General features: G+C 53.0%; 8 protein-coding genes across 8 annotated transcripts; 5 read left to right on the forward strand and 3 right to left on the reverse strand.

The window, feature by feature from the left end:
• Positions 1-383: 383 nt before the first annotated feature.
• BDV17DRAFT_283801 (uncharacterized protein) lies at positions 384-1,927 on the reverse strand (the record flags this gene model as incomplete). Its single annotated transcript, XM_073760423.1, has 3 exons — positions 384-1,221; positions 1,301-1,801; positions 1,884-1,927. 3 exons carry the CDS (start codon positions 1,925-1,927, stop codon positions 384-386), a joined length of 1,383 nt encoding a protein of 460 aa, XP_073612506.1.
• A 274-nt stretch (positions 1,928-2,201) lies between these two features.
• On the forward strand, positions 2,202-3,598 carry BDV17DRAFT_271524 (oxidoreductase, short chain dehydrogenase/reductase family). Its single transcript, XM_073758801.1, has 4 exons — positions 2,202-2,456; positions 2,521-2,816; positions 2,887-3,184; positions 3,258-3,598. The coding sequence occupies exons 1-4, from the start codon at positions 2,409-2,411 to the stop codon at positions 3,345-3,347; spliced, it is 732 nt and encodes a 243-aa protein (XP_073612507.1). The 5' UTR covers positions 2,202-2,408; the 3' UTR covers positions 3,348-3,598.
• Positions 3,599-4,059: 461 nt separating this feature from the next.
• Positions 4,060-4,530, forward strand: BDV17DRAFT_294256 (uncharacterized protein; the record flags this gene model as incomplete). Its single annotated transcript, XM_073762800.1, has 1 exon — positions 4,060-4,530. One exon carries the CDS (start codon positions 4,060-4,062, stop codon positions 4,528-4,530), a length of 471 nt encoding a protein of 156 aa, XP_073612508.1.
• Positions 4,531-5,844: 1,314 nt separating this feature from the next.
• BDV17DRAFT_283803 (putative xylosidase/glycosyl hydrolase) lies at positions 5,845-7,321 on the forward strand (the record flags this gene model as incomplete). Its single annotated transcript, XM_073760424.1, has 6 exons — positions 5,845-6,338; positions 6,369-6,415; positions 6,452-6,458; positions 6,507-6,591; positions 6,627-7,063; positions 7,093-7,321. The coding sequence occupies 6 exons, from the start codon at positions 5,845-5,847 to the stop codon at positions 7,319-7,321; spliced, it is 1,299 nt and encodes a 432-aa protein (XP_073612509.1).
• Positions 7,322-7,871: 550 nt separating this feature from the next.
• BDV17DRAFT_180145 (lytic polysaccharide monooxygenase auxiliary activity family 9 protein) lies at positions 7,872-9,239 on the forward strand. The gene is made up of 2 exons (XM_073754928.1): positions 7,872-8,061; positions 8,122-9,239. The coding sequence occupies exon 2, from the start codon at positions 8,140-8,142 to the stop codon at positions 8,947-8,949; it is 810 nt and encodes a 269-aa protein (XP_073612510.1). The 5' UTR covers positions 7,872-8,061; positions 8,122-8,139; the 3' UTR covers positions 8,950-9,239.
• A 290-nt stretch (positions 9,240-9,529) lies between these two features.
• BDV17DRAFT_283805 (glycoside hydrolase family 16 protein) lies at positions 9,530-10,845 on the forward strand (the record flags this gene model as incomplete). Its single annotated transcript, XM_073760425.1, has 2 exons — positions 9,530-10,641; positions 10,818-10,845. The coding sequence occupies 2 exons, from the start codon at positions 9,530-9,532 to the stop codon at positions 10,843-10,845; spliced, it is 1,140 nt and encodes a 379-aa protein (XP_073612511.1).
• On the reverse strand, positions 10,733-13,963 carry BDV17DRAFT_180106 (SUMO protease ULP1). The gene is made up of 2 exons (XM_073754927.1): positions 13,635-13,963; positions 10,733-13,579 (listed from the first exon to the last, which is right to left on the reverse strand). Exon 2 carries the CDS (start codon positions 13,482-13,484, stop codon positions 10,914-10,916), a length of 2,571 nt encoding a protein of 856 aa, XP_073612512.1. The 5' UTR covers positions 13,485-13,579; positions 13,635-13,963; the 3' UTR covers positions 10,733-10,913.
• On the reverse strand, positions 13,724-16,134 carry BDV17DRAFT_300196 (PAP2 domain protein; the record flags this gene model as incomplete). Its single annotated transcript, XM_073764006.1, has 5 exons — positions 13,724-14,354; positions 14,414-14,886; positions 14,937-15,710; positions 15,797-16,013; positions 16,077-16,134. 5 exons carry the CDS (start codon positions 16,132-16,134, stop codon positions 14,287-14,289), a joined length of 1,590 nt encoding a protein of 529 aa, XP_073612513.1. The 3' UTR covers positions 13,724-14,286.
• Between the last annotated feature and the right edge of the window lie 434 nt (positions 16,135-16,568).

The following is a 16,568-nucleotide window of genomic DNA, read 5'->3' on the forward strand; positions in this document are numbered from 1 at the left end:
ACATCCAAATGAAACGAGCTCTGACTGACTGACTTCGTATGCGCTGCAGAAACTAATAACCTTGCTCGACTAATGCGTTTAAGTCTTTTCGTACTCCGTACTCCGTATCTGGGCTCAGGCCCCATGCCTTATGCTTTGCCAAATCTATCTCGTATATCGAGCCTACCGGCTTAGTTCTGATAGGATCATTCATAATCAAACCCAGGTAACGCCCGCATCCCCAAATCAATCCAGTGTTTGTCCTGTATAGGCTATCTATCCCAAGGTTTACGTACCTCAGACATGCGTATCCAAACCCGGCGACAAATCACACCACACCGTACAATATCATACATATTGTCCAGGCCCACGACCAGCGCAGAGCCAAGCCAGATTCATTTTATTCACCCTAGTAAATCCTTCTTCAAAACCTCCATCATCTTACCCTCGTCGACATCAGGAATATCCACTTCGCCGAAGGCCGGAGCGCTATCCGTATCCTGGTCCTCTGACCCTTCTCCATCGCCCTCCGCTCCAACGCCGCCTGCCGTATTTGAGTCTGATTTCCCGCCCGGGTGGGTTCGTAGATATGTGCTTTCTAGGATGTACTTCGGCTCTGAGGCTGGCTCTGGCTTTTCTTCTGGTGTCTCCGACTGTACATCGGTATTGATAAGGGGACTCCGCAAAGCATATATAGTAGGGAACTCGAGGACCACGCGGCCAATCAGCGCGCTTGCGAGTGTGCTTGTTGCGGCTACGGGGCTGAGAACGGGCTGCTTTGTGCCGGTGCGCGGGCGATGGATGTAGAAGGTCATTGTTCGGTAGGGAGCGGGTATTGTTGATGGTGATGTCGGGACTGCTTTGTTGTCGGGTGAGTATGTAGGGATAGGGTTTTGTTGAGTTCGGGTTGGGATTGCTGCTGTTGACTGCGCAGCTGTTGTGGAGGATGTGTCTGGCTTAGCAGCATGGTCTGGTCCTGGTTCTTGTCCCGCCTGCGCTTGCAAAGACTGCGACGCCGCGGGTCCCTGGTTTGAGGTCTCCTTGGTCTCCGCCTCCTGTGTAGTTGGTGTTGGTTGTTGAGTCTGAGTCTGAGTCTGATCGCGCACCTGCCTCTCCTCCTTTGTAAGCGGGAAAGCCCGATCGTAAGCCTGCGCGATAGTAACGTCCTCAGTGACATTCACTCGTCTCGGGGCGTTGCCGTCCTCGATCACGAACTCCACGGTCCATTGGAGAGTTTTGGATCTACGAGGGTCACGTGCGTTAGCAAGATATCCCCAACAAAGCATCAACACGGCGTAGAATATGGTAGATAGAGACATACTTAGGAAACCACCGCGACTCATTCGCCTTCTCGCGACTCATCCCCCTGGGCGCCTTAATAACCTTAACACCAGCCTCCTGCGCGCGACGCAAGAACCCGACTTCACCCTTCACTAGACCGTTCTCAAACCCAAAACCAGGACCCCTCTTCCTCTTCCCTTTTCCCTTTCCCCTCCCACCCTCCATCCCACTCCCACTGACATCTGCCTCCCCATCCAACCCTACACTCCCGGGATCCCTAATCCCCCTCTTCCCAAGATCCGTATCGACCCCGCGCTCTTCAGCATCGCGCCCCGCCCGCTCAAGATGTCGTTCAATCCCCGTGATGAAATTGAAGTCGCGATCGAAGGCCGATTCCGTCGCGAGGTCGGAGCGGCGCACGTATGCGCCTGGATCGCGGACGCCCGAACATTGAGACCAGAGTTTGTGCCGCTTTGTGCAGGGGAGTGAGCATGTTCGGGCAGAGCATCGGGGACAGCGGTATTTTGGGGGTTGGAGGTGGCTGTGTGAGCGAAAGAGAGTTGGTTAGTGATGGTGTTTCGGAGAGACAGAAAGTGGAGGGACGGTTGGTTGGGTTGGCGTACCAGATTGCGCAGAGGTTTGTGAGCAGGGATTCTTCTTCGGTCATTGTATGTTGATTATATGGTAGGGGGTGTATATATGCAAGGATATGATAGGAATGAGATATTGTGAGTGTAAAAAGAGCGATAAAGCGAGAGAAACTGAGAAGCTGAAATGTCGGGCTGGCCAAGTTTCGGAGAAATCTCAGCTATCTTATCGATAAGAGATTCCTGAGCTTTCTGCCTGAGCCGTGCGGACATGGTGCCTCAGGCGGCAATGTTGTCATCGGCGGATTGCAACAAGTCTCCCCTCATCTTCTGAAGGTTGCTGGAGGCCATGATTATAAATCAAAGACGACATCGTGCAACTGCTTTGCTAATATTTGATCACTTCTCTGGCGACTAACACAGAGATATACGCCTTATAACCCCCGTCAGCCCCGCAGAGCAACGAGAGCTTCAACTATCTTCGCACCCATCTAGTTACTCCGCACTGCTATCTCTTCCTCAGTATATACTGCACTACATCACTCATACTAAGCAACCAACATGGCCACCAAACCACTCGCTATCGTTGCCGGCGTCGGACCAGGAACAGTACGTTCCCCCCCCCCCTCCCCCTACCTTTCTCGCCAAACCACCTAGCTAACAAACATATCAGGGCGCAAGCATCGCGCGCAAATTCGCCCAAGCATACTCCGTCGTAGTCCTAGCGCGCAACGCAGACAACTACAATGGCGTCGTGAACGAGATCAACTCCTATGGCGGACAAGCGCTCGGACTAAGCGTCGACGTCTCGGACTCAAGCAGCCTCAAGTCCGCCTTTGACAAGATCGCCCAACAGTACAAGGACGCGCCGCTTGCCGCAGCGGTGTTTAACTCCGGTGGTGGATTCGTTAGGAAGCCGTTCCTTGAACTCACGGAGGAGGAGTTTGCGCAGGGGTATAAGAGTCAGGGGTTGGTCTCGCTTTTCTTCCGCGGCTATCGGGGTGGAATAGGATATGAGGTATGCTAATGAAACGGGTAGAATCGGCGCATTCAACTTCGCCCAGCGCACGCTTCCCCTCCTGCAAAAGGCGACATCACTAACCCACCCACCAACGCTTATCTTCACCGGCGCTACAGCAAGCATCAAAGGCTCTGCGAAATTCTCCGCCTTTGCAACAGGCAAGTTCGCCCTACGGGCTCTGGCGCAGTCGCTTGCACGCGAGTTCGGGCCTAAGGGCGTGCATGTCTCGCATGTTATTATCGATGGGGTGATTGATATCCCGCGCACCAAGGAGTGGGCGAATGAGCACCCTGATGGGAAGTTGGATCCAGGGGCTGTAAGTTGATTGTCGTCGCTCAGGTTGTTGTTGAGCTGTATGGCGTGTGCTGATAGGGATTACTCGCGTTTAGATTGCCGACGCGTACTGGCACTTGCATACGCAGCCACGCACGACTTTTGGCTTCGAGCTGGATCTCCGTCCGTATGCTGAGAGGTGGTAGACGACAACGGTGAATTTGCTTCTTGAATATTCGAGAGGACTCAAAACAGGTACCCCAGATAGCCATGTTATATTAGTTCCGTCGGAAGCTGGGCTAAGTTCGGATGGGAGACTGTTAGGAGACCCTCAAGCTGTGATATCTCGATAGCCAGAGAGCTCGGATTGACGATTATGAAATGAACGAACAAAGCATTCTCTGCCACTACATAATCATTAGTCTTTAGCGGGTGCCTTCCGCAATCTAGAAATGCTACAAAGATCTCCAGGGAGATTAGAAATGTGTAGAGATGAGTGCGTGAGCTCTGATACATCTAGCAATTTACTCTCACCCTAGACCCATTTAAGAGCCGTACTCAGACCCGAACCCGGCCTTTTCCCGAGAAAATAGAGATGATGGGACAGTGGCTCAGAATGTAAAATAGTCAATGAGATGGCGGTAGACAATGCTGCTAGCACCCTCAAGGCGTCAAAGACACTGGCAATTTAACTCCTCCGAGGATGCACCACAATGGAAAATTCATGCATGTCCTTGCCCGAAGCCAAGTCGAATATGCGTACCTTGTCCGTAAAGTAAATGCATTCACTGATTTTCTATATCAATCCCTGGTCCTTTGTTCTCCGATTCAGGGATAAAACCCTGGGTCTACATATAAACCCCGCCCAAAAACAGCACTACAGTAGGTAACACCCCTGTTGTCCAACTCACCGTCACCATGAACACAGGCAAATCAAGACAACACTTCGCCTCCCCTCCAGCGGCAGGCCAGTCCGCGCGCCTGGGCGAAGTCTCCCCGCGGGAAACCCCAAGTAGTCCAAAAACCATACCGGCACTCCTCCCAAGCTATACCGGAAAGTACCGATGTCTGTATAGTCACAGCATGGCGAAGAGTAAGCGTGGGCCGTATGGGCAGACGGACTATGATCATGGCTCTACCTCTGCTAACCGGCCTCCGAGTTCTGCTGGCAGTGGCAGTGGTGGTGGCCGCTCTGGGGGCAAGGGCCTCTTTGGGCTCGGTCGTTCCGGGTCTGCTCGTACACCTATGCCAATGACCTTCGCGCCAGGTCGGGCTTCTCCAGCCCCGGGGAACGAAATGATCATAGATCCAAAGGGGGCTAAGCAGCAGAAGGCTCAGGCTTCGAATGGGAAGGGCCTGTTGGGAAGTTTCTTTCCAAAGCGCTCCTGACGCTATGATATTACACATTGGTGCTGATGCTGGCTTAGTTCGAACCTATTCGTTGAAAGGAGCATAATCTCGATCATGGAGGCTGTGTTGGGAGAATGGCATGCTAACTTGACAGTCCGTTAATTCAATAAAAGAGATTCTGAATTAATCCGTGCATTGATACACATATACCCATCAAGTAATCAAGGACGTGGCGTTGAGCATAAAACTCCGAGTAATGTAGAACAAGGAAACTAACAATTCTATTACCTAGACATCTCTGGAGTAACGGGGAGCTAACATGAACAAATGGGATACTCACGATGACGTTTGGCTCTCAGTCTCTATTCTCTAGCCAGGTATCAAGACAGTCTGCTACTCCTTCCAACAATACCACCGGCAGCAAATCCCCGTTCCTGCCATCCTCACCCTCATATTAATACGATCACTCTCCAAATCCTCTCGCCGAGCCCGGATTGCCCTGCTCGTCATCGATAGAATAAGTCACGTCGTTGGGTACCTAGTACCTACCCATCCTACTCCTCGCTTCACAACAGTACTAACTACTTCGCTCCTACAATACAAAGTCGCAGCGCAGCACAACACATATGCATGCCTTTCGCTTGCTCTAATAGCAAGTAAGTACCTTACTGTCGTCGTCACGATCAACCCCTCCAACGGGCCGAAGGATCTCGACGAAACGACCTCCAATACCGCCTCCTTGTCGTCGGACAGGGACACTTCAAGTCCCAATGGAAACAAATTGGGCGGGGTTATGGTAACGTCTGCTACATACCGCAGGGTGTGGAAGGAAAATTGTACGAGCAAGCAGGCGTGATTTGACGAACCCCCGATTGGCATTCGAGGATGGATGTGAAGGGGCGGTTTGAATTTCATGGACAAGGAAGCGCCAAATATTATGACACCGTTCGTGGAACAGGAATGGGGAATGTCTGCGAGGTGTTCGACTGGTGAGAGGAAAAGACTAGAACGGTGGACCCGAACTCGATCTCTATTCCTTCCACCTGGCCGAGCGACAACTCTCTACAGGCTAGGTATATATTGACCACTTCTCCTGATCTCAGCTGCGGGACGGCCACAGGGCTACTCTCCGTGTCTTTCGTGCACTAGCACTGTGCCCAGGACGCCTGTGCATATCTATATCTTGCACCGGCCAGGGGTGGATGCAACCCACTTATTGGGTATGTACTATTTAGCCAGTATAGCCAAATGTCCCCGGCCCGAGGTGAAGGGTTACAATGCATTTAAAACCACGTAGAAATACAGTAAGTGGTGAATATTTTATCGTAATCATTATTCTTTGATTGATTGAAAATGCTACCTCTCTTCTTCCCCCCCCCCCCCCCGGTAGCTGCAGTGCTAGCAACTGCAATGACCATTCAAGCCCAACCCCAAACCTTCACAAACCCAATAATCTATGCGGACTTCCCCGACAACGACATCTCCCTCGGCCCCGATGGAACCTACTACTTCTCCGCGTCAAGCATGCACTACTCCCCCGGCGCACCGATCCTCCAATCACGAGACCGAATCAACTGGCAAGTAATCGGGCACTCGGTGCCCTCGCTCTACTTCGGCGACAACTACAACAATCAGTCTGCATATAACCTGGGCACGTGGGTGTCGACACTAAGGTATAGACAGAGTAACAGGAAATGGTACTGGATTGGCTGTGCGAATCTCTGGACGACGTATGTCTATACGACATCTTCGGAGGAGGTAACGGGGCCCTGGACGCAGGAGGCGGCGTTCCAGCCTTGTTTTTATGATTGTGGGTTACTTATCGATGACGATGGCGATGAGACGATGTATGTCCCCTACGGAAGCAACGATGTCAGCGTTGCCCAACTCTCACCCGATGGTCTGAGCATCGCCAGACCAACAGGTATTCACTTACCCTTCTGAATGCGAAACCATCGAGGGGAACCGTATGTACATGGCTAATGGACGTAGTATATCCTAAATGACTGTGCCAGCGACGGGGTCACGCTGGTCTGGAAGGCATCGGACCCCTTCGGGCCGTATGAGTACAAGGTACTCAACGATAATGTTCCCTCGCCGGTGCCGGATCGCCTATGCAGGGGAGTCTCGTTGAGACGGAGGCGGGATGGTACTTTATGTCGTTTGCGTGGAATTACCCGCTCGGGCGCGTCCCTGTTTTCGCGCCGATAACCTGGGGCGAGGATGGGTTTCCGACGCTTGTAACGGTTGATGGCGAGTGGGGCGAGTCATACCCTTTTCCTGGTCTCGTTGAATACCCGACGCCATCCTGGAAAGGGACAGACACGTTCTCAGGCGAAACGCTTAGCCCCGATTGGCAGTGGAACCATAACCCGGACGTCGAGAAATGTGCCCTCAACAACCCGGGCTTAAGGTTGTACACAGCGACTGTGACGGATGACCTGTATCTAGCGAGGAACACGCTGGCACATCAGCTTCACGGTTTGTACGGTATTCTCGAGCTCGATGTTGCTGGGATGGGCGATGGGGACGACCGCGCCGGTCTTGCGGCGCTTAAGGATAGCAGCGCTTGGTTTGGGGGGTTGTTCGGGAAGGTGCGAGTTATCGCATCGCTGTTGCTCACGGCCTCACGATGGAATCTTCTTACGGGCCCACGCTTAGCAATGGGAGTATTGTTGCGACTGCTGATGTTCCGGAGGGGCAGACGAACATCTGGTTGAGGGTGAGTATGGATGCTGCTGCTGCGGGCTCGCATGAGGCGGTCCTTGGTTATAGTTTTGATGGCGTGGAGTTCACGGACTTGGGGGAGACATACGCTGACGACGGATAATTTGTTCTTTGTTGGGTATCGCTATGGGATCTTTAACTTTGCAACGAAGAGTTTGGGGGGCTATGTTGATGTGTTGAGTTTTACGAGTGGTTCTGGTGAGGCTGGCGAAGTAGGAGTTGGGTAGGGACATCGAGTACAACTGCGCTCAGGTGGAAGCCCAAGAATACCTATACAATTTAGCAATGAACAATTCTCATCAGTACGACAGAATCTGCAGTGGAAATATCTTGTATACTTCGTATCTTGTGGCTTGGGATCCACTTACTCTGCAGTCTGCAGTCTGCGCAGGAGAAACCGGTTTCGATATGCATATTGCACGGAACACCGAACAAGACAATTAACGTCGAAACGACACACCCCGCGAACACGGACGAAACAGTTTCAGCATTATAGCCCGGAGCTAAGGATTCAGGGTAGGTTTGGCGGGTGTGCTTCAAGTTGATCGTGCTTTCGGGACTCCAGGGCCGCCGAGTAGGGCTACGGTTTCAAGGTGCAATCTATCCGGTGCAGGGATCGACGGTCCACATTGCCAACCCCATCCATTGCCCCTCACTTGCTTGTTATGTCTGCATTCAATTCGAAACAGGTACGGCGGTTCAAGCCGAGAGCAAATTGACAAGGGTTGTCGTGCTGTCAAGCTGAAGCGAAGGGGTCCGGTCGAGGGTCCGGTCGCTGAAGCGCCAGCCGTTGGCATCGGGTTATAAAATGGTCGGGCAGGCTACCTGTTGGGATAGTTCGGCATCAAGCACGATCGTTATTTTCCTTCTTTCCATTCTTCAGAATTTTGAGCTGGACTCAACTTACCTTCCTTTTCCACAATGCGCTCAACCACCACTCTCTCGGCATTGATTGCCCTCGCTGGGCTCGCTCCCTCTGTCCTCGCCCACTGGAACCTCGCCGCCCTTGTCGTCAACGGCGAAGAGACCGAGGACTACAAGTATGTCCGACGCACCAAGAACAGCAACTCCCCCGTCACCGACGTGTCTTCTGACGACTTCATTTGCAACGTTGGCGGAATCGACGACGATGTCCTCTCAGAGACGGAGACCTACACTGTTGCTCCCGGCGATGAGCTCGGCTTCACGGTCGCCACCAACTGGGGTCACCCTGGTGTCCAGCAGGTGTACATGAGCAAGGCTCCCAACACCGCGAAAACATACAAGGGGGCCGGCGAATGGTTCAAGATTTACTCGCTGACCACCTCAAGCGTCTCCTCTGACGGAGTTGAGTGGGCGCCGTTCGTCGGCGGTGGCATCACAAACTTTACCTTCACACTGCCCGAGGATACTCCGGCGGGTGAGTACCTTCTCCGTGGAGAGGGGCTGGCTCTTCACGGTGCAAGCGAGTTCCAAGGCGCGCAGTGGTACATTGGCTGTGCGCAGATCAAGGTGACGGGTAGTGGTGCTGGATCTCCGGGGCCGACAGTCCAATTCCCTGGTGCTTATACCGGCAGAGAGCCGGGTGTTATGCTCAACATGTACTGGCCGCCGCTCACCAACTACACGGCTCCTGGACCGGCCGTTTGGCCTGGCAAGTGCGAGGACCACACGGCCAACTTCGTCGGACAGGACAGCGATGGCGACTGCACGCCTCTTGCTGGAGGCTCGAACAGCACTGCTTCGAAATAGGTGGATTGACGCTCGATCGGTTGAGGGAGGATATGTACTAAGATAGGATTTTCTGTAAGGCCCAGGAGGCTTGTTGTTAGCAATCAGCACAGCAAAGCAGATTGTTCAGAATACTTCACCCCTAGACTTTTCATCTTGAAGTGAATTTGCCTTCCTGTAGACTGTCTGGTAATGTAATCAGTAGTTGCTGGTTGGTGTTGGTCAAGGGATAACACATAGCCACCGACCGCAGTAAGTGAGCGGATTCAGGCGCAAACGTTAGGGCTGGCAAAAGTCAATGCGGAGGCAGCAATCTTCCATGCAAACTAGGCCTTAGCAGTCAATGGTCAATGACCACAAAAAGGGACAATGACGAGACTTGAAGGTATTGAAGAGGACGGAGAGAAGTGAGAGAGTGAGAAGCAGCCTCGGACTTAAGAGCTCGCTCGTTGGCAGAGAAGGGAGTTGTTTATCCCCGCGCCTTCCCGTTGCGCTCAATTGCCTCAAGTGTCGCCTGATCTTCAACAACCTGAAGAATGAGTCTCCAACCTCTCATCGCTTTTTTGGCTCCCTATTGCTATCTATCTTCTCGCTCTTTCCAATGAAGAAGCTCTGTCTCTCCCTTTTCCCTATTCTCTCCTTCATCATCCCGCCCGCCCTCTCAATCGTCCTCCCTCCCGCGGACATCCCCAACATCGCCCCCCGAGTCCCAAGCCACTTCCCATGCGACTGCTACCTCGTCTCCGGCGAAGACCCGGGCTACTTCACCGACTATAAATTCTGGGACTTCCGCAATGTGCCCCTCCCGCACAGCCTCAACAGCGGCGCCTACAGTCCCTCCGAGCAGAGCCGCTGGGAGACAGAATCCGTGCCGCTCTCCCAAACGCCCTTCCAGATCGACTGGCGCGTACAATCCTGGGGTCGAGACAGTGCACTTGACAGCATCATTCCTATGATCAATGCGGACAGCAATGCTTTTTTCGCTAAACATCCTAATCGGCCTGAGACTAGCCTGCTTGTTCTCCGCACCACCCGATACCAGGAGTATTCGTCGACTGCGGAGATTGAAAGCCAGCATGGGAATTTCTTTCACTGTTCGATCCGCGTCCGCATGCGGTTGATGTCGAGAGATGCGATCACTCGGAGACCCTGGGATCAATCGCCTGGCATCAATGATGTGCCCAAGGGCGCCTGTGCTGGGATCTTTACCTACCGTTCAGCGACCTGCGAGTCCGACGTCGAGTTTCTAACCTCCGATCCCCCGAATACAATTCACTATGCGAATCAGCCGGACTACGATAATGACAATGACTTCATCATCCCCGGCGCTAGCAGCATTGTCACGAACGTCCCGGCCCCCTGGTCCGCGTGGACAACGCACCGCATGGACTGGTTGCGCGATGAGACCCTCTGGTACGCAGACGACGAGCTCCAAGCGAACGTGACAAAGAGCGTCCCCGACCGACCGAGCATTATCGCCATGAACCTCTGGAGCGACGGCGGCATGTGGACGGGCGACATGGAGGTCGACGAGAGCGTGTACATGGGCATCGAGTGGATCGAGATTGCATTCAACACTTCGACGGCGGGAGATTCGCCCATTGAAACCGACCAGCGACATCGCCATCGACCGTCAAGAAAGGGGAACGACAAAAGGACACCGCATCCGCATCGTCGGAAGAGGCAGACGTCGGGGGATGACGCGGGGGCGAGGTGCGAGCGGCCGTGCTACTTGGATAACATGCAGCATTATTAATACCCTGAGTTATTATCTACCAATGCAAACGTCTAATACAATAATTGTATTGTTCCATTGCGACACTTTGTCGCTGTATACATTGCATGTTTTTACATGCAAATATAATAAATACATGATAAGAATAAAGCAGACATGCCGGCCACGGCCGCGGGGTATAAGATTACGCTATAAATAACACCAAAATCGCCAAAACCCTCCAAAACCCTCCAAAAACGACCATGGTCGTTTACAGCAAATTTCCATCTTCGTCAACAAACAGACCCCCGTTGAGCAGCTCTGCTACGATCTTGCGCCGCAGGAGAGGGATGTCACGTGGTCCAAAGGAAATTGGGTCAATGCCGAGCGCAACCGACTTCGCCGTAATCAGGCTGAAAACGCCGCAATCCGACCCATTATCCTGCTTTTGGGCCATGGTCGAAGGGATCGACCACTCCCGATCCCTGTACAGGGATCCCAGCTCCCCCTGTAGCCACTGCTTCACTTTTCCGATCACCCGAATGGACCGTGGTCCAAGGCTGTCGAAATGCTCGATGGTCCGATCGGTCGGCTTCAAAACAGCCATGGTCCAATGGGCTTGACTGTGGACCGGGATCAGGACTAATTCCACGTTCAGAAGATCTGGACCGCCGATCTTCGCCCGGGTCGCCCATCTCTCAACCGATGCGTAGCCCTTGTCGCGCAGGTTCGAGAAAAAGAACGAGTTGAAAGCATGGTAGCGTGGCTTCACGTTGCGTCCCGCATTATCATTCTTGCGGCGCAGATGGTCGACGATGTGCTCGAGGTATGCGTTGATCACCTCGTCATTTAACCAGGCCAGCCTGGTGTAGCAGCTCGCCAAATCGTCCTTCCTGAGAGGGTCACCTAACAGTGTGGTCGCAACCACCTTGTTCGCCGGGAAAGACATCGCCTTGGCGACACGTTCATTCCACTCGTCGGAAAGAGGACGCACAACCGGACCCTCGAGGCGAATTCTCTCGCCAGCTTTCTCGCCGCCCAACTGAAGTTTCTCCCTAAGCTGCGCTTCCATCACCTTGAACTGGTCGGTCCACAGAGACTCGCTGCGACCCTCGGGCACCGGCTTGGGGACTGGGCGGAAAAGGCTCACTGCGGACATGGGCTTTCCCAGCGGGTATTCTTCACCACACGACTGCAAACCCCCATCCTGGATTGTATCGAGCGATGCTCCATCATTCGACGCGACATCGACCGACGGCGATCCATCTTCCGCGGCCTGTTTGACATCGACAACAACCGACTGCGGTCCATCATCCGCGGGCTGCTTAGCATTGGCGTCAATCGACTGTGGCTCAGCCGCGACAGCAACCGACTGTGGTCCATCATCCGATTGCTGCTCCGCGCCATCATTATTAACCGACCGTGGTCCAGTGGCCTGGATGTTGGCTAAGACCTCGGGAGAGTCGAAGGCACGTCGAAGGTCTGGGAATGGAAACTCTTCCAGCACATCGTTGCCGCGGTCTTTGCGCCATTCGTTGAGCTTCAGGCGGCGCAGATGCTCCATTGTCAAGCCCCGAGTATCGACGCGAGCGGGGCGGCGGTGTTTCACGAGAGCCAGGGCCCGCTGTGCTGCAGTGCCAGCAAAAGACATCGCACTGTTGAAGGCCTTCGCGACGGTCTGTCTCATACCGTGGCCGACGGCATTAGCAGCCTGCATCCTGTCACGCAGGATAAGAATACGATGGCGATAAAAGTTGGATATGTCGTTACGAATAGCGTTAGCGATAGGATTGGCATAAGAATTCATAATAATGCGCTGAAGGATGCCAATGTGCTCCAGGGAGCCATGCAAAGTCGCATAATAATATTGCCAAATGAGAGGCAGCTGCTGAGTCTCAGTAGCTCGTAAGTCATTCCCCGGCGACTCGGAGACGACATCGGCCGGAATGCTCGGCAGTTCCCAGTTGGCTTTATCCGACTGCGCGGAAAGTGCCGATTCGGCCTCTGGAATTAAAGGCCAATTGTCAAGTTGACGATGCTCATTTGAGATGTCCGTGTTGATCGTCAACGCTTGCGGGGTAGGCATCACGGCTCTCTGAGCGGGGATGCGAGTTCTGTCAGCATCGAGACGCCGGTATTTGATGACTGAATCATCGTCTGTGGGCGCTGTGTAAGAGGACGACGGCCGCCCAAAACCTTCACAAGGATCCTCAACGAAAGTGCCACTGACGTCGCGTTTGCGCGACAGGTCACCGTAAAGCCTCTGGGAGGCGCAAAGGTAGTTCTCTCTGCTGCCAAAACACATTCGGTTGAGACCGGGTCCGCGAGCGGTCATGGGCGCGTTGCGGTAAGTTTGAACTTCAAGCGCACGAGAAAAGGCTGGTGCGGTGGTGACTTTGTGAGGGTTCGAAGTAGGTGAAAAGTGAAAAGCCTTTCGAAGGCCGAGCGACATCAAAGGTCTCATTGCCTTGAGATTGTTGCTGAAAGGTTTGTTGACATAACAAAGATCAATTTCCTCGCCGATGTAATCAACGACTTTCTGGTCAATTTCTTCAACGACTCTTTGGTCGATTTGATCAACGGCCTCTTGGTCGATTTGGTGGTCAACTTCAGGTCCGTTTTGTTGGTTGGAATCCAGCGCATCAGCCCACGATGGGAGCGTTATTTTCTTCACGCCCCTCGGGGTTTGGTTTTCATCTTGGTATTCCGGCTCACCATCACGTTCAGGCGACGCGATTTTTTTCGCAGCGACATCAGCGATATGGTTTGGGTTTTCCCATTCAAAGATATCCTGCATCAGGACATCAAGGTCCGGGATGGGTGTACCACAACGACGCGCCATGGTCAAAGTGTTCGTTTTCCGTTTCGTCTATTTGTCCGATCGTAAACGGTGGGGGGAAGGAAGCATGGGAGGTAAGTCGGTAAGAAGTAATTGTCCTAATAGACCGTCAGTCGAAGAAGCTGCGAGGCCCATTTGGATGAAGCAACATACCTGCTAACAGGAGGAAGGATGGGGGGTATGTCGGGTAAGAAGAACGGGAGGTATGCCGGTAAGAAGCTGAATTGAGGTGAGATTTCGAAAGAAGTGGGCAACACAAGGCGACCGACGAGACGCAATAACAACAATGCAATGACGCTGAAGAACGCGGACGAAGAAACACAAGAAAACTGAGATCACTTGACACGAACAATGTTCATGTTAGGCTGACCGTGATCGCAGAAATCGCAGAGCTCTGTAGATCTTTGTGATGTTGTTGTTCAGCAGAGAGTTGTTCTTGTGAGGAAGAGAGAGGAAGAAGTGGGCGAGGGAGACGAGAAGACATGGAGGGACGAGGTGGGAGCTGGACGAAACGGGAAGGCTCAAGGGTCGCCCTAGACCCGTTGGGGAATCGACCTATGCCGTTTGAGGAAGTCACGTGCAACCTGACAACGCCAAGAACCTCTTATCTCCGCAGAAAACAGAAAGACTCCGTACTGCCATGGGTCCATAATAATGATAAGCTCTATCCATGAGACTATCTCGCTGAATCTTCTTATATCGCCAGAAATGTGAGTGAGAAACAAAGTATGTACAAGACAGCTGGCAAACGCTCCCTGACGGGTCGGCCTGCTGAACTGGGGAGCCGTGAATTCATCACCTCTGCTCAATTGGGCATCAGCCCTATACGCTCGAACAGGACACCCGCTCCATCAATGACTATCCAAGCGATTCCTAGATCAAAGTCAGCACACCCTCAAATCGCGATCAGTAAGCAACAAAATTCAACGTACCTGAATAGACAACTAGCTTCGTAATAACTTCAACGTCGTATCGTACACGAGGGCGTTTAATCTGAGCGAACAACGCTTCCTCGTCGCGTTCCTCATCAACGAACTCCGGAAATGGCTCTGTACCTTCGGGAGACTGAGATCTGACATCAATGGCAGTCGTGCCTCTTCCCATCATATGCTCGTACTCGTCCAGCTTGGACGTCTTCCGCGAAAGTTTGGGGAGGGCTGTCGCAGAAGTTGAGGCGTCGTCGTTAGCGTCCGCAGCGGGAGATCCTCGATACGGGCTCGAAAGACTATCGCGCCTGCGCTTCTCACGGTAAGCGAGAGTCTCGTACGCGTCGGCCTCGGATTGTGGTCCAATAGATATCGCGCGTTGTCTCGGGTGTCGGATGTTGGCAACGATCGAAGGAATATCAGAGAAGCTTGGCATAACTTCGTGATCCTTCAACTGAGCAGGGACAGTCGTGTATTGCCTGAAAATAAGTTAGACTGTCGCGCTTGCACAATCTTTTAGGTAACTCACGAGGCTTTCGTAAAGAATCGACGCGGAAGAATCAACCCCAGTTTTTCCAAGCCCCGGAAGACCGGCGGAAGGATCCGCAATAAAGTAGGCTTCATTGCTTCCCTCCACGCGAAAAGTAGCACTACCCCGATCGCGAAGCGAAGGCCCATCCTTACCCAGCCGATATTCTCATACCTTTCATGGGGAAGAGTCGCAGGATGGGGACTGTCCCAAGTAGCGTTGGCTCTGGCCAAGCTCCAGTAGGCTACCTGTGCGCCAATCATGACTCCCGCGAAAGCGACACTGTCGTCAAAGCAAGGGCAGTCGTCCGCCGGCTCCGGGTGGATACGGACAAGAGTCAAGATGGTAAGGATCACGAGTGCGACTTGCTTGCCGCTACCAATTTGGACGTATTGGTCGATCACCGACTCGAACGTGCAGTGTACAACAGCCAGTACGACTCCCAATGCCGACCCAATCACGACATCGAAAAACCCATGCATACCACAATATAGGCGTCCCAAAACGATTGATGTGACGTATACATAGGTAATGCCCTGGAGGAAAAGGTTCAGACCGTCACTCAGCGTTGAGTCGGGGGAGTTCAAAAGATAAAGAGCGTAGACCGCGACCGATACGGCATTGGTTGAGTGAGTCGACGGAAATCCATACTCCAGGGCAGCAGAGCCCGACATTGTGATCCGTTGTAGTGGAGGGGACAGCGGTCGTGGGAGGCAGATCAGGTCCTTGATGAAACCGCTGAAGAAGACACCCGAAGCGAGTAAATGCACCATTCTAAGGGAGAATATCTCGTTAGCCACCGAATAATCAAGTGGTAGCGCGTTGAAGCGCCTACAACAAGATTCCTCGTCTTGACCTACCCGCGTCCTAAACTTGGATATCCGCTCCAGAAAAAGAATGGCAAAAAAACCATGAAAAAGGTGTGAGTCCCGAGATTGGCCGTGAATGCGAAGTACGAATCTAAAGCCGGAGTGCGAATTTTCTCCTGACACCAAGCGAGGTATGGGGTCTCATATCGTACCAACGGGAGAAGCTTCTGTCGAGGCCAGTATCGCCAGGGGGGTAATTGATTTCGATCTGAGGCGACACGCAGGTATCAGTCTCGGTCTTCTGGTGGATCAAAGGGAAAAGTATGCGCACAGTGATTCAAGCTCCTCAAGCCAGCGTCTGGCTGACCCTCCACCACCGGATGTCCCATGCTGTCAATGACGATGGAACCGAGGTGATACGCGAACAACAGCTCTTCCCATGGATTGTCCGGGCATGCCCTTGCGACGGAAAGGGGTGAGTCAAACAAAGAGCGTAGAGTGCTCCCGGGTCGCCGGTCGAGTCCCGAAGACGAGAACGTAGGAGATATGCGGCAATTGTGCAAAGAAGTAAGATCTCGAGATAATGAATGCGCGGTGCCGAACGGGCTTTCTCGCTACGTCTTGGCGCTCCTCGATAACTAGTTTAAGCTGTGTGCTTACTCATCCACCTGGCTGTCGGTGCTCGTCTAACAGATTGGAGGCCCTGCCACTGTCGGTGGCAATTCTTTCGAACTCACCCTGACTGGTCAATCGAGCACTCATCTCTCAATGACCAAGGAATTGGAGATGATGATGACTATGGGGGCTGTGCGAGCGCCAGGTA

This window comes from Aspergillus undulatus (assembly GCF_047715775.1).
Source record: "Aspergillus undulatus strain CBS 261.88 unplaced genomic scaffold BDV17scaffold_51, whole genome shotgun sequence".
In the NCBI taxonomy this organism is placed as follows: Eukaryota; Fungi; Ascomycota; class Eurotiomycetes; order Eurotiales; family Aspergillaceae; genus Aspergillus; species Aspergillus undulatus.